Below are 23504 nucleotides of genomic sequence, written 5' to 3'. Positions count from 1 at the left end.
CCGTCATAACTTAAAAAACACAGAAATTAAACAGAAATTCTTTTATGTAAAAATATATATATGTATTTATATGAGTCATGGAGTGTTACAAACATTCACATGAGCACTGGAATAACACTATATAACCTGAATGTCAGAGATAGTAAACGCCTCACAGCTGAACACTGACACGAATGCCACATCCGCTGGTGAACTGATGTTAAAAGAAAGAACTCCTATAGCCGCACTGCGGGCTGCTCCAAATACCAGAGAGGGAGAGTTTCAATATTAAATGTTGCGTCATTCAATATTATAAGAAATGATATAACTTACAGAGCTTATAGAATGTGTTGCACCGGTCTGTCTTTTCACCACCTCCTTCACGACCGGGGCTCAGCAGAACATTACTTAGTTTTATGTCATAAAATAGGAGACATTGTCGTATATAAACAGCTTAAATATATAGAATAAACATCCTACATAAAGATTATCCAATGTAACATCCTGAAAAAGACATTTCTGCACAAATAGTAGTTTTGATACTTAGACTAAATGCTGATAATCCAAGCAAATTTTTTGAATCCAGACTTTTAATGGATTGTCCTTGCATGGTGATTGCACTCCGATCTGAGCATTTTTCCCTCCCCTGCTGAGGATGGAGGTAGTGAAAGTCTTCAGAGAGCCGCCGTTGAGTCTGTGGCTCTCTGTAACAAAGGAACTGACATGATCACAGCGGCTAGTTCACCCCTGTGCCACATCCTGGCGTTCGTGCAAAGCAGCCTTTCACTCTGTGTTTGTTTGACCTCTGCACATCGTCTTCTATCCGCACATCTTTGCCAAAGTGCTGCGCAGAAACAAATGGAAAATAACATGCTCTGTCATAGAGCCCAGCAACCCTCGGTAGCACCAACAAAATCATACCTCCTGCGGCTCGTAAGTGTATTAAAATAAAATGTCATTTAATGACAACTACATATTACATTCAACAATATTTGAGCCAGTTTTCTTTGATATTTTTTACAGGTAAGACTCTTGAAACAGCAAGACAGAGACAGGAATGAAGATTTTTATGTGAAGTCCATCTTCCAAGTCCATCTTCAAAGTCAATCAAAGTCCCTCTGAAAATCTGGAGCAGTTCATTGTCTGGCTGGTGTGCGTCTGAGAGCTGGAGACAAGCGAAGGGCCGTGGCAGGAAACTACGACCGTGTTTGACAGCTTTTTTCTGGGCCTATGCCGGCAGCCGACCTCCCCCGTCTCTGTGTCACTGATGTCCAGGTCTGGCTGATAGTCCGCCATCGCTGCTGCTACTGCTGCTGCTGCTGCTGCTGCTGATGATGATACCGTAGCTGCCTCTGAGGCGCCGTCACAGCAGGAACACACCTGGAAAACACACACAGGTTTACATGAGTTATTAAAGCGAGAGGGTGAGAGGAGCAGAGGAGGAGATACATGTTCATTTGAGAAACACAAGCTGTTTTCAGACATGAACTCTGGAGAATGTCTGCAAAATTGGGTTCATATGGAAGATAAAATCTGTAAGAGTGACAATCTTAAAATATGTTATGTTATCCATAAAAATGTGGAGGCCTCTTTCTTAAAAACCTAAGTTATTATATAACTATATAATGAATTTCACATCTTTTGACAGTGTTTTTTTCGCCACATCTACTTTGGGACAGAAGGATACAGATACATCCAAATATCAACCAATAAATCTATTCATCACATATAGAATTCTCATTCCAATAATGGACTATAAATATTCTACCTTGATGTCTATGGCCTTGGGTAGACCTCCATTCTTCATCCAGGGGTGGACCTCCATCAGCTCCTTCTTCTGCTCCTCAGAGAAGCACGGCTGGTTCATGTGCATCAGCCGCAGCTTCTCTCTGTCCTCTCGGAGCACTTGCTGGATGCCACTGCACATACAAGCAAACACAGGCACTCAGCACACAAACCAACAGTCGTATCTGACAACGCTTTATAAGGGTTAGGGTTTGAAAAACTCTGAACACTAGAAGATCACTTCCTCTGACAACAACAAAGAAAAGGATGATTGTTTTCGAGATATTTGTCACCACCACTTCCTGCAATACATCAGAAAAACCCGAGAAAAATCGGACTCTGCTGATAATCATCTGCTGACAGGCCCATTGACTGTCTGGCTTCTCTTATCTTTCAACTGTGCTAACGTAAGGGGGCCATCTGGTGGTGGGAAATATCACTACATCCTGATTCTTGTTTCTAAATTCAACACAACAGAAAATCTATCTTTGTGGCTTTGTTTTGCACGTCAGGCACAGGGAAAATTCACCTAGAGCGAAATACAAACAGTTTTAATAAAACAAGCTGCACGACTGTTAACCCCTTTTTATTTACGGCAGTAGTGTGGAGGAGTACGAGGTGTTGTTATGAAGCTGAGGTGAAGACTTCTCGAGAAAAATGGGCATATTTCTGTATTTAATTCTGCCTGTAAAATGCAAACAGTGCAACTTAAGTTCCAACAAATTAACGATACCACCATCTATTGTATTTCTACAGCTCTCAGGTCCCAGTGATGAAACTATGGGATGTGAGCAGAGCCAGGGTGCAGATATGTTATGGTATAATAACATAAAGACATAAACTTGTTCTGAACAAGTTTATGTCTTAAAGAATTGCATTGTCCTCTAGCAGCTTATTGTGTATGTATGAGATGAGATCATGTGTACTTTCTGCCTCCTGGCTGAACCCACAGTATCCTCCACAGTCTTAAAAGGTAAACCAGTCTATTACTGGGGTACTCTTACCCTTCCACAACAAACAGAAGTTTGATTAACTATAACACAGCAGTGTCTAGAGAGCCACTACCCTACTCCTGATTGGCTGCGCCCCCATGCCATGAGCAGCCACAGCGGGTCCTGCAGTACATACCTGATGAAATGTTCGCTCTGCTCCATGTCCACGGGCCTTCCGACGCTGCCGCTCAGATGACCTTTGACCTTATGGCTGTTCTGGGACGAGTCCACGCTGCCAAAGTATTTACTGCTGTTGTTGCTTCCTGAAAACAAACAGGAGAGTGTCAAACGATTTTATTCATCACAAAAACACAGTAACTTTGTCAGACTGACTTAACCTTACACATGGCAGAGCAACACAACAGCAGAAGACTGTGTCATGGCTTATGAACGGTAAAAAGATCTGAAGGCTGCGGCCTTTACGGCTAGTCTGGCACGCCCCCTAACAAAGCCAGGTAAAGCGTGAGCAGAGGCTGAATTCCCCACATGCGCTTGAAGCCGCTGACCAATCACAACAGAGTTGGCCAGCGCAGACTGGGCTTTAAACAGTTGGGAGCTAAAACCAGATTTCAACCAAAGGGCTGAAAAGAGGAGCTGCAGCAACGGACAGTTTGAGGACCGTGATGTGTTTTTTTGAACATTAAAGTATGTTCATCTTTTCAAGTAAAATTATGAACCTGAATATGAGAATAATATTCCTTCTTTAAACAAAGCTGATGTGACTTGTTGTAACTTTGTTCTGCTGATTTCCCCCCCCGAGGTTGTGTGAGGTTGATTTAATCTAATGCTGTCCATGAGATGTACAAAGTTAAGTTCGGACCTGTTCCACTGCCGGAGGTCCCACTCGCCGACACTCCACTGCCTGATGTCCTGCTATTAGATGTACCGCTGTTGGACGTCCCGCTGGCCGAGGTTCCACGTCCGTTTGACCCTGAGCCCATGGACCCCGAGGTGGCCGAGCCTGTGCCTGAACAAGAGTCCTCTTGGAGCAGAATGTCCAACATGCCGCTGGATAAAGAGTTGGCATCGCTGGTGTTCCCGTCGCCACGTGAGCTTGCCTGAAAAAAACCAACATAAAAACAAAAGCATTAAAGAGGAGCCTGACTTCAGAGATGGACTGCAGTGCTCCCTTCGTCTAGTGCTTCTTTATGAAACAGGCAGGCGCAGTGTCATGAGTTGTGTTGCGTCTTGCCTCTGCATTTGAAGCCTCCATTGGGAGTAAATATCTGTAAGGAGCATGGAAATCAGTCTGCCTCACCGATAACCTGGTGCACCATATCACACCATTAAAGGTTGAGCTCAGTTAGCAACATGACAGTGATCTCAATCCATCTCCTGCTGATTTAAAGTAGTGTAAAATATATTTATGAGTGCAAAAGTGAAAAGATCAATATGTAAGCAGTGGATAGTTGTAGACATTCTTTGTGTGTTCCTGGTCACATCTCAGTTCAAAAGAACACAGAGAAAACAACAGCACGTCCCCACTGCTGCTAAAATTGGATTCAACTACTGATATTTATTAATGTGGTTCAAGCCTCAGAGGCCTTGCATGCAAAATCAAAGAGTATATGTGCAACAAGTCATACATACAGTACTAATGCGATGATCAAAGATGTTCTAATACCGATACCGGCAAAGGAAATGCCTCTGATACTGCTGAAAATGTCGGGTCGGGCACCGGTGAGTACGCAAACCTATGTACTGATCCGATACCACTTCTTTAAAGTGTAGTAGTTCCACCCAGATAAAACTGCAATTTTCTATTCCTGGAAAACACATCTCGATGAGGAAGGGATTTTTCCGGTAGTGTACTGTCAGTTAGAGCTTCCTAAAATGTAATATGCAATATTTCATGCAACATGGCAACATTTACTATTTAAAAGGAAGTAATTGTTGTGGTTTCCCTAGATTTATTAGTTTGTTTTCTTTTTCAGTTTTGACTCTCAAACTAGATAATAAAATAAGTTCTATGGCATTTATGCTCTGTATGTATTTGTTTGTTAAAGGGTTTAACCTGAGCCAGACCATACAAAAATAGCAGCAGCCATCACTTCCATACAGGGTTGGTAGCATACAGCTGTTACAACATGTTATATATGTTGTTATATTTTCAAATGTACTGGTACTGGATCAGTACACGATATCAGATGATACACAAAGTCCAGGTATCAGAGTCTGCATTGTGAAGGTAAAAATTGTATTGGAACATCTCTAGCTATGAATGTTATCCTTAAGTTTCTCAGTCTCATGCGTTAAAAATACAACGCAATATATTTTCTTCAACAGACAAGGATAGTGCAAATCATAAGTCATGAAAAGGAATAATAGGGGAAACTGTTACAGACATATTTGACATATGATTTGGGAAGAAATGGGATTGGAGAAGTATAGAGGTTTTCTGTTGAGTCGCCTACCTCATTGCTGTAAGCCCTCAGCCTAGAGAACACTTTATCCCAAGACAAACGCTCACAGGCACAGCACGTGCACTCGCAAAACAACGGTCCAGGTGGACCAAGGAGACTGAGAGACGGCTATAGGGATAATAACATCATGTGTTAATACCCTTGGCCACATTTCATCGGAGTAGTCGAGATGGATTCGACTTTACATATGGCATAGCAATACAACAGTAAAATACTGGCACTTTAACTGAGGAATCACTGTGATGATGGCATTACATCACAGGGGGCTGAGAGACAAAAGATTGTAGTGGGACCATGCCACAGCCTCCCTATGGGGGTCCACACAAGCCTCAATGAAAAAGTTCAGTGAGGCATTGACATTTTATCCTGACAGTTTAAGGAGAATATCAGTCACACGCTTCGGAAGACATGGGGAGGAAAGGAGAGAGAGAGAAGACAGCAACAGAGAGAGGGTTATTTCCTTGTTTACTTGCTTCAGCCCCCTCACCTTGGATGGAGTGCCACTTGCTCCTTTCTCCCTTTCAGCAGTGTTCCCTTGTCCTCCAGGGGGCAGCAGTGTGTTGTCCAGGAGGTCTACAGACAGCTCCAGCTCCAGCAGGTTGAGGGGTGAGCTGCAGCCAGACTGGAACAGAGGTGGGGACGCCGGACCTCCTCCCAATCCAGACTGGGGCGTCGAGGGGCGAGACTGGGCCTCCACCAGGCCCTTTGGGATTTCCGCGGATAGAGGGAGGTGGTACGATGGGGTCAGGTAACCGGCCGGAGGAGCAAAAAGGTTCTGGGGGTTGAACTGATTCTGGACACAAAAGGAGGGTTGAACCATGAAGGTGCCCTGGCTTGGGAAGGCAGCCTGACAAAAAGGCTGTGTTTGGGTGGTGAAGCCTCCAGTCTCTGCGTGGTACACTGGCTGTGGTGGTTGAGGCCCGGGGGTCATTGCAGAGTACATGTAGTTCGGCAGCACCAAAGCCACAATGGGGGTGACCATGGGGGCAGTGAAGGGAACAGGATGGAATGGCGGGCAGGGAGGGGCTTGGGCAGTCTGGTTGTCCCCAAAATTTGCTAGAGGGGCATCTGTGCGAGTCGCTATGGAAGCAGGTGTGGGGTAACCCTGGAGAGGGTAGCCTGGCATCATGGCAGGGTAGGTCATGGCATACGGGGACTGCGAGGTGTCAGAGGAGGACCAGCAGGTGGGGTTAAGGCCATGGTTTATACGAGGTGGCCGCAGATGCTGATGACTGTAGTGGGACTCCGTGCTGTCCGAGGACTCAACCTGCCTCGCTCGCTTCGACTTGGTCTTCTTATTCCGTGTTCCTCGCCGTGCGACGGGCTCTGTAACCAGTCCAGCCTGTTTGAAGGGTCGAGCAGCGGGCACAGCTGGAGGGTCGAGAAGAACAAAATGGGTTGAGTGATAAGTGATTTTGACATTTTCATTTTTCTCGACTAAATAAGTTTGGAAAATCATGTAACTACTTCTGCCTCTTGCCCCATATGACTTCTCTTAAGTGACGTTGCCACAGTTCTTACGAATTACGTTGTTTAGCCCAAAATGATTAATGCAGTTTGAAGGTATACCCATAAATTGTGATGTATGATAGGGATTATGAGTCTGTGTGGTGTTCAGTGGTACCATCAGTGGCGATCTGCTCTCGCTGGCGCTCCAGGTACTCAGAGCAGTTGGCTTTCAGCGTTGTGAGTCTACTGAGCTCTTTGAAGCGATAGAGGAAGGCCTGCTCCTCCTTCTGCGTGTGGGCCGCCAAAACCTGCTTGGTCAGCCCCAGTTTCTTGTAGGACTCCCTCTCCTGACTGGGATGTGAAACAGCGCAATGAGGAGCCCCAGCGTTCTGGCAGGATTCTGTCGTCTCCCCCGCTCCTGGTACATCCTCTAGGATCTCTGCACAGATGACAGTGGGGAAACTACTTAACACACAGTCCAGTAATGACAGGTGAAGCGCTTGCAGTGAAAACGACAAAAAGCGTTGAACAGGCACGGTAGTGGCCTGTAAAATAATGGCCCATTGTTATTGTAGGTGTAGTATGACATATATGATCAATGTCTTTTACTACATCCCCAGGTTGTGAGTTTGACTGTAAGTCTGGCCTTCACATTGGCTATAGGGAGTGCCTGCAGAAAGTACTTCTGTTTCATTTTGGCCCCAAATTAGAGAGGGATTTCCTCGAGTTTTCGGTTAATCATAGTCATCAGAGTGGCCATTGAGCAATCTCTTTCACTTACATCTCACACACTGAACCTGTAACTCTGGTTCCTTTTTTCTTCTGATCTGATATCTTAGTATAAATATGCAGTAACAGATGACGTTATTTTGGAGATAAATATTTTTTCACTGCACTGTACCTGACTCAGGTTGAGGTTTCTTGTCACCAACATGCACTATGGTGCTACTGTAGCTACACTGGCTGGTGATCGACACCACACTCTCCGGTTTGTTAGGTACAGGCAGGGGCAGCGAAGTGCCAACTACTGGAGTGGCGGCATCACCGGACTTTTTGTCTCGATCATCCATAGCAGAAACTCCAGACTGATCCTTTAACAAAGCTGGTTCTGCCAAAGAGAACAGAGGAGAAGACATACTGACACTGTATTCTGAGTCTGAGAGAGTTTAAAGAGCAACGTGTGAAGGGATTAGAAGCTTTATGTGATGATGTGACAATAAGTTTCCTTTCGAGGTGTGAACAGAAGCAGTGCCACACCTTCAGACAACTGTATGTTGCTGGTCCCTTTCTGTTTGTCCTCATCCGAGTTGGAGGATGTGGTGTTGGAAGAAGACTGACACTTCCTCTTCATGTTGATGGGAACATTACAGCTCTCCAAATACCTGCAGGAATCACAACAACACACTGATCAGTTTACCATCTCTTATTGTCAATTAGTTATAATATATATATATATATATATATATGAAATTCTGGGATCACGGATACTATTCCTTAAAATCATGTAAACTTTGTACCTGACGACGCTGTCCAAACAGCTGATCTGCTGGTAGGAGTAGACAGTCTGGTCATTGAAGGCCAGCTCCTCCTGGACAGATGTCTGTCTCTCCTCCATAGACCACGGCTCCTTCCCGTTGAGAGGGGTGGGCGATTCTTTGGTCTGCACCACGGCTGGGCTCTTCTGTACAGACTCTACTGGGGAGAGGCCAGTGGTTAGGGGACGAGTGATGCGCTTAGACCGCATATATGATTATTTGCATACATTTTACACACAAATATGCGTCTGCAGCTTATCAGCTGGACTTACTGCTGATGCTTTTCTTGTTGTCTGGTTTGGATGTCTGCTGCTCCTGACTCTTCTGAAGGTGAACGCCTTTGCAGATTTCCTGAAAAGTTCGCTGTGAGATAGAGACAAGACGCTGTGGTCAGAAATAATATTTTCTTTCTATGTTTTGTGTTATATTTTGTATATAAGTCACTAAACCCAGGACTATGGGCCGTTATTGTATGATCGTGTCCAGGTATGGCCACCTTGTATTCGATTGGTACTCACTGGTCTGGCTTTGCTGCTCAGTTCCTCCTCCTCCCGCAGCATCTTGCCCTTGTTAATGCTCTCACTTGAGATGGACAGTCCCAGAAGGTGGTCATTGCTGTTCAGACTACCGTGGCCACTGGACCCACTGTTATGAACCGGCTAATCACAGACAAAGAGAGGGAAGATTAAAAAGGAGAAGATGATGTAGAACTGCCTAAATTAATCCAAGTGTCTCTTCGCCTAATTTGTCTTTTGAAAGGAAGATGTTGCTCTAATCCCTCAGCTCTGCTTCTAGGATTTATCACGACTAAAAGATTCTGCCTTCTTTCTTAATCCATACATAACATCCTTAAATTTTTTCATTTCTCATCCTCCCTCACCTGTAGCAGGAGGCGGTGGATCTGCTCTGTAATATCCTGGATGTCAGAGTCCATGGTCTTTGTCTCCCCGAGAGACGAGGCCCGGGCCACAAAAACATCTTCATTCACGGGGCCCCTGTTGGACAACGACAAAACATCAGTCGATGAAGATCAGAAACGTTCAGACTGTGCATCTGTTTAGATATTTCTAAGACTGATACTCACATGCGAACTTTGTGTCTCCCGATGACAAACGAGACCTTGCGGCTCCAGGGGTTGACGAAACTGGACCAGCTGGTGTCGAGGATGATGTACTCTCCGTTTCGTGCACAGAAGCGGATTGATGAGTGGTCAAATGGCTGCCCTGCGTACTGAAGGACTATACACAAAGCCCCAAAAACACAAGTTAGAACAGTGTGTGGACAGATTTGCAGTGCAGACATAGGAAATTCTGTCTTGATCTGTATAATTCTGTAGACTCACTCTTTCTGTGAATGGCCATCATGATGGGTCGGTCATTGGGATGCAGGTGGAGCAGGAGGGATGTGCCGATCAGGTCCTGAGGGAGGTACCCGAGGAGAGGAACAGCCCTGATACAAATAAAACATTCATCATCTCAGTTATTTAGTACCACGATGTCCTTGTGTGATTCAGTGCAACATATATATTTTTTTGGGCTCAGCATTAAAAGCATTTCTGTCGTGGCTCACCGCTCATCGACATCCTGGAACACGCAACTGGGAGTGTGTGTGGTGGTGAAGATCCGCTTGTCTGTTGGAATTCTGGGTGCTTTAAAGAAAATTTGTGAAATTGTGAAAAGTGTTAAACCTTTGACAGGAGTACAAACTGGGGAAAGGTGCTGATTTATAACACAATTTATATTTAAAGTAGTAGTATGACTATTTCTGATATATAAAAAAAAGTGTATATAGAAGAAATGGTAGAAATATAACTGATAAAAGCAAGTGTGCCTGGAAAACAAATGGAAATGTGATATTAAATCATGTTTTTCCTCAAAACCTGCAGTCAGGTACTTACCATCATAACCAGAGTGAACCCTCTCAGCCAGGAGGAGGCAGCAGAACTGGTCCTCAGAGTGGACGGTGTCCTGAACCTTCATCCGATACGGCGTCATGCGGAACGGATAGTACTGCATGTTGCCCTCACACTCTTTACCACCGCTGTAATTTAGAATGTAGAAGATGAGCTAAGTTAGACAGGGATGGTCTATTCACAAATACTCTCAATTATGGTTTATGGATTTCAAGATTCTGAACACCAGGGGATGCTGTGCGGTTATTTTTACCATCCATCAATCATCCATCTCTGTGTCCAGTTAATGAGAGTAAATTAATGTTGTGTGCTTCCGTGCACGTGTGTGTTTTAAATGTGTGTGTGCAGAGCGATCTGTAGGCCAAATGGAGTGCATGCGAAGTCACCACAACGTCCGCAGTTCTACTGTGACCGTGGACCTTGGTTCCCCTCGTCTCTCTCTCCCCCATGTTTCCTGTCTGCCTCTTCAAATGTACATGTGTGTACGTGTGTGTCTGTGTGTGTATCTATATGTATGTGTCAATTGCCTGGAAAAAGCATTCGATTACACTTAACACGCTTATGATGTCACAAACTAATTGAAAGGCATCTGGAGTGGAATGGAAGCATGAATAAACAACACAAGCAGGTCCGAGCAGCAGATGGACCGACACCCACTCACCTGATACGACAGAAGAAGGATTTCTCCTGCATGCAGTCAGGCGGGGATGACTCTGAAAGGGTTAAAGAAAAATGTTTTAATTCAGAGGTAACATTTTCCGGAGCATATGCTGGGGGTCGTGTCTCAATCAAGCTTTGATTAGTTCAGAACAGCTCTGCACTTAATGCGATGAATTTACCCGGAATTGAGTTGTTTATTTATTCCCAGGCATACAGGGGTCGAAGCGAAACTGAAAAAGTGCAGCTCTGGGTCTGATGTTTATCAAGTCATGTCAGATTTTTCTGATGTTGTGTTGTTTTTGTACCTGCTCCGGTGCACATGCTCCATGACGGCAGGCGGTACGGCGTTGTGAAGCTGTAAAACACGCTCACATCCTGCGGCGTCAGGAACTCCACAAATTTGGTGTTTTTGAACACTTCTCTCTTGCAGTTGAGGATGGAGGCGGCCTGATCCGAAATGTAGACGATGCGTCCCGTGATCAGAGACACTGCCACTGCAAAAATGTCCTGCAGAACACAAAATCCAAATTTGTGGGATGAATAAAAAAAAAAAATACTTGAATGCAGTAACATTAAAGTTGTTTTGTTCAAACCTTCATTATTCAAGCAAAGTGGACAAAACATTAATGAATTGTTATAGTTGTCAAAGCATTTATTGTTATGAGCAGCTTTAAAGAACATAAATATCAGTGTTATAGTGAAAACAATCACAATGGACTGTTTATAAAGATGGATGACATGAAAGTGAAACCAAAGTGTCTCAATCGCCACCTGGTGGCTGGCTGCAGTATAGATTGTAAATGCGACCTCCATGTAAGTGGAGGGAACCAAACAAAAAAGTATTTATATATATGTATATAACAAATTACACACAGTCTATGATTATTACTCAGTGATCATTTACTCAGTTACTCACATTGTTCTTGAGGGTGTACTCAGACGTAATGCTGTCTATTTCCTCTATTGTGTAAGAAGACACATCCGGGCCTGAAGGTTGAGTGTCATTGGTCATCAGAAGCTGGTAATACTCCTCATTGGCTGTAGAAACAGAGTCAATGTCTGATGAATACATACGCACCGTGAACAGCAGATGATCTACTCACACTCTAGTCATGTATTAATGATGAAAGATTTCTCAGTGTTGCACTAAAATACATCATATTCTTTAACAACCGAGCTGCATCTGTACAACTGAACCTCTACCTGCTCATCTCTTACCATTAGCGGCTAACAAGTTCTTATAACCAGCAGCTGTATTTATGAATTTACTTGTGAAGGTCTAACAAAGCGCAGCCTTACCTTCCACCTGTTTGACACAGCGCAGCGCGTGCTTGAGCACGTTTAACGTGGAGGACTTGTTATTGCATCTCTTTTCAGCAGGCAGGTGAAGCTTCAGCTCTTTCAGGGTTTTAATCAGCTCCTTCTGCGTCTTGGCTTTGGCGGACTCCTGACTACTGTGGGTTGCACAACGACAAAAGAGGCCAGTCAGATTTTGCAACAAGGAAAAAGGTCCCTCAAAAGAGATTAAACAATGAAAGTAGAAGATAACTCACAATGTATGAGAATTAATGCCTGTTTGATTAGGGTTAGGCTGATAAAATCATGCCTCTCACAGACACACTGTATCGGCATTGACCACAAAAATCTATATCGGTTGGGCTCTAAAGATTTCAAATAAGTGTTTCAGCTGCAGTTACTGGACTTACCTGCAGCCACTGGTCGAGGGGTTGTCCTGCTCTGAGCCTAGCAGACTGAAGGCATTTGAACTGCTGGGAGGAGACGGACTGTGGGAGTTGGAGCTGTGGGGGAGACGACGACAAGTGAACATTATGCAGCAAAACAGAGGAAAACTAAAATGTCACTCAGTAGAGCCCACCCCTCCGCCAAGGCTCCAACAGTCCCCTGGGATATTAAAAAAAAGCTATGCTCGGCTTTACAATGCGGGGTGTTGATAAGGTGAGCCCAAAAAAAGATCAGCTGATTTCTGTCTTTGTGGGGGTGAGTGGGGGAACAGCATGTACTGTATGCTTCAATTCTCATTAAGGAGCCAGGTAAGAGAAGAAAACACTTCCAATCTGAGGTCAGTCTCACCTCCCTGAGGACCTTAAGTGCATCTCGAGCACAACGGGGGCACAGCACAAATATAGTAAGAGCTGCAGACTGAATACATCTGACAGCAGGGGTGCTGCTGGAAATTCTGGTTGCAGTGTCGGTCTGACTCCTGGTCTCCTACTCTACAGTGCAGAGTATTTTCTAAATGTAGTAGTGGCATAAAAAAAAGGGGGCTTTTTTGCTAGTGACACCGAAAGAAATTGCAATTTGATTGATGTAGTACATAATTTCCCATAGATACAAAACGTCAAGTACAATAATATATCACATACTGACTGATAAAATATACACTGTGTGCAGGATGTGTCTGGTGTGGAGTTGCTGCCCCACACGCTTATCAGTGCACTAGTTGGTACAAATAACAGGATTAAATGACTATGTATAGACATAGCATTTGCAAATAGCCTCTCCGAGCACAACTAGGTACCGAACTAATCGCTTCTTGTAAACAAAGTTCATCAGATACATCCGTACAATGACATGTTCATGTTTCCTTGAACCTTGAGGCTACATTGCCGTTGCAGGAGTGGTCTACAAAAGAAAAAGCTGAAACTGATTCCGTCAGCAGACGAAGGAGGGAGCTGGTGTGTGTGTTTGGGGACAGGAAGAGGGAGTGGGTTAAAAAAAATAAAAAGAGGGTGAGGTAAGAGAGGCAGGGTAGGGATTGGGGGAAAAAAACAAAATTGAAAGCACGCAAATCTGCTCGCTCCGGCCAGTAATAAAAAGAGACAAATACCGCGTTGCTGTGGCAATACTTAGGCGCTGAAGCGTGTGACTTTCTTTTCCTTCACTGGTCAATATCCGCTCTGCACTCCTACTGCATTGTTTAAAAAACAATTTTTGGTCAGGCTGTATTCACACTGAGCACACATGTCCACACAATCCTTTGTGCGTCATGGAAATATTTTGTCCTAGTGACAAAAGTTAATTCCTACTTCTGTAGTTGAGTTTGCTGTTAAGGGTGTACTTAGAGAGTGATTAGTTAAATAAAGTTAAACTTATACATAATTATAAACAAGAAAAAGACAATTTATTTAATCAAATCATTCTTGAGCTCATTGATTTATTCACACTAACTTAACATGAGAGAAAGCATTTAATAAAATGTGACACTTTTATTACTTTTTGTCGCCGTTTAGCCAAAAAAAAAATCTGTTTACTTTGGGCAGAAAGAGTGTCATTGACAGCAATATAATTTAAAAGCTATTATTCAAATCAATCTCTGTTCACGTTTGTATTTTGTGGGGGAAACTCATGGTCAGAGACAACCGACGGAGTGGATTCACTTATGCTTCGAGTGCCCTTCCTGTTTGATGGCCATCCCTGATGCCTTGGCTCACTAGGACATGAGTCAACTCAGACAGACACATCCGATGCCGACAGCTGCATTTGTTATGACAAGACTGTGGTGGTGGGAGGTGAAACGGACGTGATTGTTCATCTTTTCAACCTTGGAGATTTTATGAATCTGTGAAGATTAACTATGAGGGCAGAAGGAAGAGCAATTAAGCGTTCCACTTCAGTGTTTCGCTCTTTTCCCTTTTCACCTGCAATCACAGACAGCATACCAGAAAAAGATACGGTCCAATGACCATGTCATCAAACACTACTGACCTTTTGTTGCTTTCAGAAGATTCCAGCAGTGCAGAGTCTTTGCTGTTTCCATTTGAACTGCCCATCGAGCCGTGGCTGTCGCTGCCGTGACTCTCATTGCCGTGCGATTCGGTCCCGCTCCCACTCGACCCACTGCTCTTCATCTCTACGTCCTCCTCAGGAAGCGAGCGAGAGCGGGCGTTCTTGCGATGGGTGTGCAGCAAGGCCATCGAGCTGCACCCAGAGGCCCTTCTCGGCATGGGGCTGCAGGACGTGGATGCTCGGCACCCTGAGGCTCCATCCTGGTCCTCCAGAATTGCGAAGTGGTAGGGTTTGGAATCTGAATCTTGAGACATCAGGAAATGTGCTGCCCTAGGCTTGTTCCAGGTCAATTGGTTGGATGAAGAAATAACAACAATCACCCCATTTTAACAGGGGTGTCACTGCAGGGAATAAGGTAGGAAGTGGATAGATCTGTTGAGAGAGAGATGTTTCACACGTCAGTACCCATCATGCACCGCAATTCATTCATAATTTAGATATTGAGAAAACTTTTAAATACACATATACTTTGGTTTTTAAATGAAAATGTTCTGCTAATCTGCAAATACATTTATCCATTTTACTTTGAAACCACAACTCTGCCTGGAAAGGCGATAGAATCAGTGGTCACTTGGAAGACAGGAATTCAAACCTAACTTGCACACATAGTGTGGCTTGGGCTGCAATTTTCTGTCCGAACCCGACCAAGGTGGAGAGAAAGGTAGCCAAGCCTGACCCAAACCCCACAGACGTTCTGTGGTTTGGATATTTTCCCAGATTACAGGCATGTGCAGTTTAAAAATTCAAGTAGATAACAAAGCCATTATGACCAGACCCGAAAGTACATATCAATTCCATCAGGCCCGGCGGGCTTGGGTCAGGTATCCACACACACACAGTTCAAACTGATTCAAAAGAGACAAATGCTGCACCAATCCTCCTTCAAGTGTCTTTTTGTCTGGTACAGCATCAGAGAACAGAGCAGGGTTTGATCCCTGACCTCTGCAGGTGCTCCTCTGATGTACAATGAAAAGGTTCACTGGTCGACAGTTTGGCCTTTGAGAACAGTAGGTCAATCCCATCTGAACCTTCCAACCCTTTCAAAGGATCATCCACCGAGGAAAACATAAAACACTAGACAGCATTCATCTGAAGGCCACCACAGGTCAATAAAGAAAAACCCTGGTTTATGATGGTGGATTTTACACACTTATCCATGTGGATCAACAGTGAACGCCAGATTCCCTTGGAGCATCAACAGGGTTTTAAATGGAAGGTAACCATGATCAGAGGAAACAGCTTTGAACTAAAAATACAAATACAACAATGACTGACGACTATAGAAGAAATTGTGGAGCAAAGTAAAATATAACTGGCAAGAACATAATGTGAAGTTATATGTACTAAAATGGCCAAATGGTTGAGGTGAAAAGGTGAATTTAGCCTATAATGATACAGAACTATGGAAACTACACCATGGTGGACGTAGTGTAGCCCAGTGTTTGTTTTACTGCACTCACATAATCCTGTTCCTGGCCAACATGGTACAGTCACATGAAAGCCACATCCAAGTATAACCTCTGTCCTGGCTGGGTACTTGACTAAGTGCTGGTATATCTTTCTCTCTGCCCTGCAATGGAAAGAATTGTTCTACTCTGAGGACTGGCCGCTCTGTGTCGTGACAAATTCACCTGCACTCTTCAAAGCTGGAGATGTCTATTGTGTTTATTTAGTCATCACACCATGGCAAGTCCTGTGCGTCAAGTTTGGGCAAGCACAAAGATATGCTACGTAGGTTTTACAGACTGGGACGCTCACGTTGTCTGTTGTTCTGCTAATGACCCATTGAAAGACTGTGTACAGCTTGTGAAAAGCAGAGAAAGGCAGAGAATGCACCACGGGTCAAGCAAACAGCCCATTCCAGGCAGACAGGTTTATGGGCACTGCACTAGTTCTTAAACAGCCGGTCACTTGAAAAGATGCTCACGGTTTTTGCCAAACCTTTATCGCAAAGTGATAAAACGTGTCTGTTAATGATCAACTCGTCCTCTGGCCCTAGATGGTAGAGAGTTCACTATTATGCAATTCGGTTTGTCACAAACCTGACCTGTAGGGGGTTTTCATCCCTGCTGATGTCTGAATTGGGTCAGTGTGTGGTGAGTCAGCCCCCCTTGGGAGTGAGCACGGTACAATAGAGCCGTGAGTTGGGCAATGACCTGCCTTCTGCGCAAAGTGCAGCACTTAAGATCAGCTTTGTGATTGAGGCTGTTTTCTGAAGAATCAAATCAAAATCCCCTTCATAGCAGGCCTTTCTGCATAAACTGCTGACCAAGGTCATTTATTCGAGTGCTGCAGCAGAAGAAGTGACTACTACTCAAAGTCTAGTCCAAAGTTCTAGAGCGGACTGCCCGCATGCCTGAGTAATTAGGGCAAGAGTTCATACTAGTTACAACCACTACTGTGCTAAGATCCATGAATTATTCCCAGCGAAATCAATGAAATGTGCATCCACCAGATCTTTGCATAATCCTGCTGACAAACCAACCAACCACAAATTGACAGGGTGAAAACACATTCTCCTTGGTGGAGGTAATTAGTACTTTATTCTCAATATTCAAAATCAAGTTAGAATTTATTAACATGTCAACTTAATTCTTGATATTTTGACTTTATTCTCAAAATGCAAGATGAAAAAAAAAAAACTTCTATAGCTTTTGTATAAACACAGGCCATGACACATTTAAATGTCATGTATGATGCTTTTCCTTCCAAAGTGCACAGCGGCTGGCAGCAGGTGAAAGAGGCAGTTACATCAATGAAATGGAGGAGAATCGAGGAGCAGGTGGTCTAACAAGGTATAGATGAGGGAAACACAATCACAGGTTGCGTACATATTGCTCTACTCAGGCACTCTCAGTCGTGTTAATGCAATCAAACAGTCATTCTGGGCCCTTGTTGCTGTAGAAAAAGGAACAGTCCATTCAGACGGGACCTATAACCATTAAAGCTAAGGTTGTTATTAAAGGTTGGAAAATTTAAATTTGATTGTATTTGATCAGGTTTCTTGCTGGCGCAGGTGATGACGACAAGAAATGTCCACAATGTATGTCAAATGACTCATTCTTTTCTTCTAGGTGAAGGTTGTGGTAAACCAAAAAAAAAAAAGGCTTGCCATACACCTTCTCGAAAAAATACACCTCCTCGATTAAGAACTGAAACCTCTACTATACTCAGATAATTTAATTTTGCAATGTTGCATATACAATTTGTAAAGTGCACTCTTTTCGTAGAGTGAAGATAAAAAATTTAATTCTTCTGCCTGTTGCCAAATGAATGTTATCTTTTGGTTTAGGCGGCATATTGTCAATACCGACTTCCTGAGGCTTTCATTACTGCCAATGGGACTGAATGGATAATTCAATATTGACACATAGACTTTTAAAAGTCTGATTGCCGCTGGATATTAAATCTCAACACCACAAGTTAGCACTGACACAGATTTTAGTTTTTGCTCATTTATTCTTTGATAAGATGTTTCCAGGTGTAAATCACAATTACATTTTTTAGTTCCAATGGTACGCATTAAGACGACTCTTTAAGTAAACAACACAACAAACAAACTAAATCTCCTTTTTTTTTTACCTGCACTTAATTATCTTGCCAATTTCCCTGCATTTAAATACCAATTTAAATTCATATATAAATTAATATAACCAGACCTGTAGGCAAATACTTGCAACTCACTTGAAGCCATAGACACGAACATCATCATTATGAATGGACGCTTCCCGAGACGCAGCGAGTCCTTCATGTAAGTGCTGTGCTCTTCTTCCGTGGCCAAGACAGTTACACAAACTGGAGCAGCAAGACAGTCTCCTCACATCTGTGTCTGCTGCTGCTGCTGCTGCTGCTGCTGCTGATGTCAGGCGTATTTCTCATGTGACACACACTGACACCAGATCTCTACACAATATGCACCGTGATCACAGACAACTGGAGCACCGTCACTGCCCTTACATAAATGTGTGTTATGTGGTCAGGGCTGGAGTGTGCTGCGGTCTACTGACCGGGGCTGACCCTCGCTCTGACACACTCCTGCAGCTCCCACGCTTCATCCAGTCACACCGACACTTCCCATGTTCTTACCGCGGCACGTCAACACTGGTGTCACATGCATTGGAGACGGTTTTTATAAAAACAACGACGCTCGAGCGAACAAGCAGAAAGTCCACCAACCTGTCAGGAACAGCTGCTCTGCGGCTTCCGGTGGGTCCGTGAGATGAGCCCGTGCCTGTATGGAGGGTGTCTGTGGCTGGTTCCCTCTGGTCCTGAGTCCGTCCGACACACCGCGCTCTGCAGCTGAAGTTTCCGCTCACGCCGGGACTGTGCTCTGTATCTACCGCGGAGCTGGTGACCTCATTCCGTGCTCTGCTCGGAGCCCCTCCTGCCTCCGTGCGCCGATTGGTCCGGAAAGCTGCTCGTCACCGCGTCACGGTGCTCTGGACCAATCGGCGTCTCCTGCCTCCATGGGCACGGTCGCTGAAGTCGCCGGTCCGCGCTGCGATTGGTCAGCGAGGCAGCCACTCCCTTTACATAAGGATGTCACCGCGTTCACGTGGAAACCCACCGCGCCGCACACCGGCGTGAGGGAGGCGACAGCAGACCACCGGGACGCAGCTGCCGGTGAATGGAGCGATGCCGATGGTTGGCTCAGCGCGGCTCAGCGCTGTTATCTAAACGGTTACACAAGTGTGTGCGGGGCCGCTGCGGCTCGGCTGATCGGCCATTCACGCAGCAGAGAAGTTCCTCGACTCTCGTAAAGAAGTGTTTTTAATCCTGACTGTTATTTAATATAATTTTGAGCCTTATATAAAATCTGTGCAGGGATGTTACTGTTGAGGTTGCAGCTGCATTACGTCGTATGATACGTATAAAATAACCAAAACACTTTGTGTGAGTCCTGTTGCAGAGATGTGTTGTTTATGTGTATACAGCCTAAAGTTGCATATAAATGCATAACATTGATTATATATAGCCTTTGTATATAGATAAAGTTGTAATTTTCAGATATCAATACATACATACATTTATATAAATATACACATTTAATTAACGCACACACACACACACACACACATATATATATGAGTTAGAGAGATTTGGATATTTTGCAACTGCATTAGGTCTAACAGACATGTGAGTCACATAAAATAACAGAAACACTTTGTGTGTGTGTATATATATATTATATATTTATATTTTATATATTTGTATATTTAATGAGATAGACACACACATATATGTATACATGTGTACATGTACTTAATTTAATTAAGTCAGATGAAATATATCACACACACACACACACACACACACACACACACACACACACACACACACACACACACACACACACACACACACACACACACACATAAGTACATTCATACACTCCTTGGGTTGTGGATTATTTTCTTTAGAGTTGGTGACAACTCCCCCTAGTGGCTTGGTCTGGTTTGGACTCCTGCCTGCTGCAGGTCAAATCACTTGTCAGTGGTGAATTTACTGAATTTTGGCAGCAAAGGTTTGTTAACTGATGCCAACAATGCAAACACTCTTTACTTTAATTACACTGACTAATAATATGTGATAGAATTTATGAACTTGATCATCGTTATGTGTCGTTGTGTTTATTGACCACCTGCGTTTTGACATTTCTTTCTGACTTTCTGTTTGAATCATGATGAGGGCCTGAAGCATTACCCAACTCACAATGGACAAGTGGCAGGGAGCACCCTGGACAGGTTGAGTCTATCATAGGTCTAAACACGTGTCGACTGCCACGTTACACCTACCCATAGGATATTTGGAATCTCCATGTCAGGACTGTGTGCTGAGACAGACCACCTGGAGGAAACAGACAGATGTAGGGAGACGCTTGCAAACCAGCTTCCTCGCAGAAAGGAATTCGAATAGCTAGATTATCACTGATCCATTATGCACCACAATAAAATAACTGTTTACCACTTTTATTCAAAAGTGTTACCCAGACACAAAAAAGATGAAACTGTTCACTATAAACAAGGTATAAAGCTAAAGTAAAAGTGTATCTTGCCTTTAGAATAATTATTTCCATCCTGACTCACTAGTGAGGAATTAACCTGCCACACTTCCTGACATCCATTCACACATTTAGACAGGTGCTGGGTCACTGTCTTACCATCTGCTCTGGGCAGAGACGCCACAAATAGAGAAGAATAAGCAGTTAGAAGCTTCTACTTGTTTGCATTGATCTGTAAATGTGATTTTACATGCTGTTATAGTTGCATGTAAAAAAAAAATCATGATTGCATGGTCAGTTCTGTCAAAATGCATAAAACGTAAAACATGTATGTAAAACAAAATCAGAATTACATATTGCTTATATACGATATAATAACATAGAGAGCAGGTAATTGTCTAATGCTGCGAGTCACTGTCGCTAAAACAAAAACTGTGTTTACATAAAACAACCAGTGCAAAATTGTTGACGTCTTGATTCCTCCATCATCTAATTCCGTGTGCGGGTCCACAGATGGAGCCGAGTCTGCAGTGTGATTTATACCCGGACAGAAAAACAAGTTTTCACATGCGGAACAGATCACCAGATGGCAGAAAGCACTCGCCTGTTCTGACTGGTGCTGGTTGCCTCGTGCTCTGTGGCGGGCTGAGCCAGTGCAATAGAAAAAAGGTGAGAGGGCGCATGAGAGTGCCAAGCATGTGTGACCTCAGAGACAACCCCAGCTGCGTCCTCCCCCACTTACACGTTCATGTGGGATGAATGCTGCATGACAAAATTATGGAAAATTAGTCAAAATCACAGTCTACCCTGCTCACAAAAATAAAATAATACTTGCTGCTGAAACACAGGAATTTCCCAGTTTTGGATAAACAAAGTCCACCCACCCATCCATCCTTCTCTCCCTGCTTCCATCCATCTAAAGCATTTTGACATTTGAATAGATATTCTAGAAATAAAAACTTCTGACGTACGAAAATGACTTGCTTCTGTGGGTGCACCATTTGACACATGAACACTGTACAGAAACACAACTTGTGAAATCTCTTTATTTTGTCAATGTCAACTTTGTTTATATGGCACATTTAAAACAACACGGCTGACCAAATTGCTTTACAAAGTAAAAGGTACAACAAGAAAACCGCAATACCTAATATATCAAAACACCAATGATAAAAAAAACTAATCAAATATGCTGAGATAAAGCATTCTCAACAGGAAAAGAAGGCCAAAGAGAAGAGATGTGTTTCTAACAATGATTTGAAGTGTGTAAGAGGGGGTTGAACTTACAGTATAACACATCTCCAGTATATTACCTCTAGGGAACATACAGTATAACACACCTCAAGAAGATTATAGGAAACATACAGTAAAACACATCTACAGGACATTACCTATTGGGAACATACAGTATAACACATCTCCAGCACATTACTTATAGGGAAGATGCAGTATAACATGTTTCCAGAACATTCATTATAGGTAACTTACATTATAACATGTCTCCAGAACATTAACTATAGGGAACATACAGTTATAACACATCTCAACTACATTCACTATAGGGAACATACAGTATAACACATCTCCAGTACATTAACTATAGGGAACATACAGTATAACAAACCTCCAGTACATTGACTAGAGGGAACATACAGTAAAACAAACCTCCAGTACATTGACTAGAGGGAACATACAGTAAAACAAACCTCCAGTACATTGACTAGAGGGAACATACAGTATAACAAACCTCCAGTACATTGACTAGAGGGAACATACAGTATAACAAACCTCCAGTACATTGACTAGAGGGAACATACAGTATAACAAACCTCCAGTACATTGACTATAGGGAACATACAGTATAACAAACCTCCAGTACATTGACTATAGGGAACATACAGTATAACACAGAGCTGCTGAAGTCTGTTTGATGTGGGCCAATACAATCGAGAATTTTCAGTAAAACTCTGTGATTGGATCGAAGGTGAAACACTTGCAGTGACGTCCACTCTTTGTGTGGTGGGCACTTCTGTCCCATTCAACAAGACACCTCAAATTTCCATCCCGCATTCAATCAGCCGGAAGTGATTCAGTCCCTTCCTCCTGGCTGTGAGCACGGGGCAATCTCCCTCACACTGAAAGAGCTGTAGAAAAAACACGAGTGAAATGGTTTTTTTCACGAGCGCAACAACATTTGTTGCATGTAGGACACTGATACATGCTGTGTTCAGTCCACTATATATAGACATGCAAGCAACATCTGGTTGCTTGCATGTCGGTGATTCCATTTATAGGCCTCACAGCCCAGGCTGCGTCTGTCTGTGAGCACGCTGCCTCCCACATGCAGTTTGCCTGACGGGTGGGCGGGTGTCAGTGCTCCTGTATGAAAACTCACTCTGCCGCAAACGTGACGTACGCCACAGATGGCGTTCTCACTTCATCAGAAGTTATCCTAGCTGTTGCTCACCGCCACCAAACGGCAGTGAGCCAGTGAGAAAAATGCACGAGTCAGGTTAGTTTTTCATGCCCAAGTGGATTGTGGAAGAATTTACACAGCAGTAATTTACAGCCTAAACACAAACATTAGGGACCCCGAATGTTTTATTCTTTCTTTCAAGAGGGAATTTAGATGTTTTCTACTGAAAATCTAATGGAGATTACAAGAACCGTATCTTCAAATGTCAGTGGTTTACTAAGACAACTGGTTTAGTCACACTCCAACATCCCTGAGCCTATAAAGTCATACATCTTTACACAAGACATTACTCCAAAGTGATAAAAAAGGGTTATTATTATATTTGTGACACTTGTTTCCGGTTAGTTCCATAGGAAGACAGGCATTCTTGTCATTTCAATCCAATTTCATTACATTTGTAGCATGACCTCAATTCACATATGGTTGAAGTACCTGGGGGTCAGGTGACAGGATGTCCCTGGTCCTTTTAAGGCTCTAGGCCGAAA

General features: G+C 43.5%; 1 protein-coding gene across 4 annotated transcripts; it reads right to left on the bottom strand.

Moving 5' to 3' along the window:
• Positions 1–26: 26 nt before the first annotated feature.
• On the bottom strand, positions 27–18928 carry per2 (period circadian clock 2). Of its 4 annotated transcripts, none has more exons than XM_035171098.2 (24): positions 18719–18928; positions 14462–14914; positions 12442–12534; positions 12035–12189; positions 11652–11773; positions 11041–11242; positions 10737–10788; positions 10061–10203; positions 9733–9811; positions 9506–9612; positions 9248–9401; positions 9044–9158; positions 8682–8822; positions 8436–8526; positions 8146–8323; positions 7886–8010; positions 7530–7736; positions 6804–7067; positions 5667–6550; positions 5171–5287; positions 3577–3814; positions 2893–3019; positions 1748–1898; positions 27–1359 (listed from the first exon to the last, which is right to left on the bottom strand). In XM_035171098.2, exons 2-24 carry the CDS (start codon positions 14794–14796, stop codon positions 1087–1089), a joined length of 4353 nt encoding a protein of 1450 aa, XP_035026989.2. In that variant the 5' UTR covers positions 14797–14914; positions 18719–18928; the 3' UTR covers positions 27–1086. The 4 variants fall into 4 exon arrangements, with proteins under 4 accessions (XP_035026989.2, XP_035026990.2, XP_035026991.2 ...); XM_035171099.2 differs by having other exon boundaries at positions 8146–8320; positions 18719–18927; XM_035171100.2 differs by lacking the exon at positions 5171–5287 and having other exon boundaries at positions 18719–18927.
• Between the last annotated feature and the right edge of the window lie 4576 nt (positions 18929–23504).

This window comes from Hippoglossus stenolepis, chromosome 11 (genome assembly GCF_022539355.2).
Source record: "Hippoglossus stenolepis isolate QCI-W04-F060 chromosome 11, HSTE1.2, whole genome shotgun sequence".
Taxonomy (NCBI): Eukaryota; Metazoa; Chordata; class Actinopteri; order Pleuronectiformes; family Pleuronectidae; genus Hippoglossus; species Hippoglossus stenolepis.
The sequence above is the reverse complement of the archived record's forward strand: the minus strand, read 5'-3'. Positions and strand labels throughout refer to the sequence as shown.

What these genes read in the sequence shown, in the direction of transcription:
- per2 (XM_035171098.2), bottom strand. Translation starts at nt 14,796, where the DNA reads ATGTCTCAAGATTCAGATTCCAAACCCTACCACTTCGCAATTCTGGAG. An exon ending in AGTACACCCTCAAGAACAAT is followed by an intron (nt 11,243 to 11,651) that starts GTGAGTAACTGA and finishes TGTGTTCTGCAG; the next exon opens with GACATTTTTGCAGTGGCAGT. An exon ending in GACCTCCGGCAGTGGAACAG is followed by an intron (nt 3,020 to 3,576) that starts GTCCGAACTTAA and finishes GTTTGTTTTCAG; the next exon opens with GAAGCAACAACAGCAGTAAA.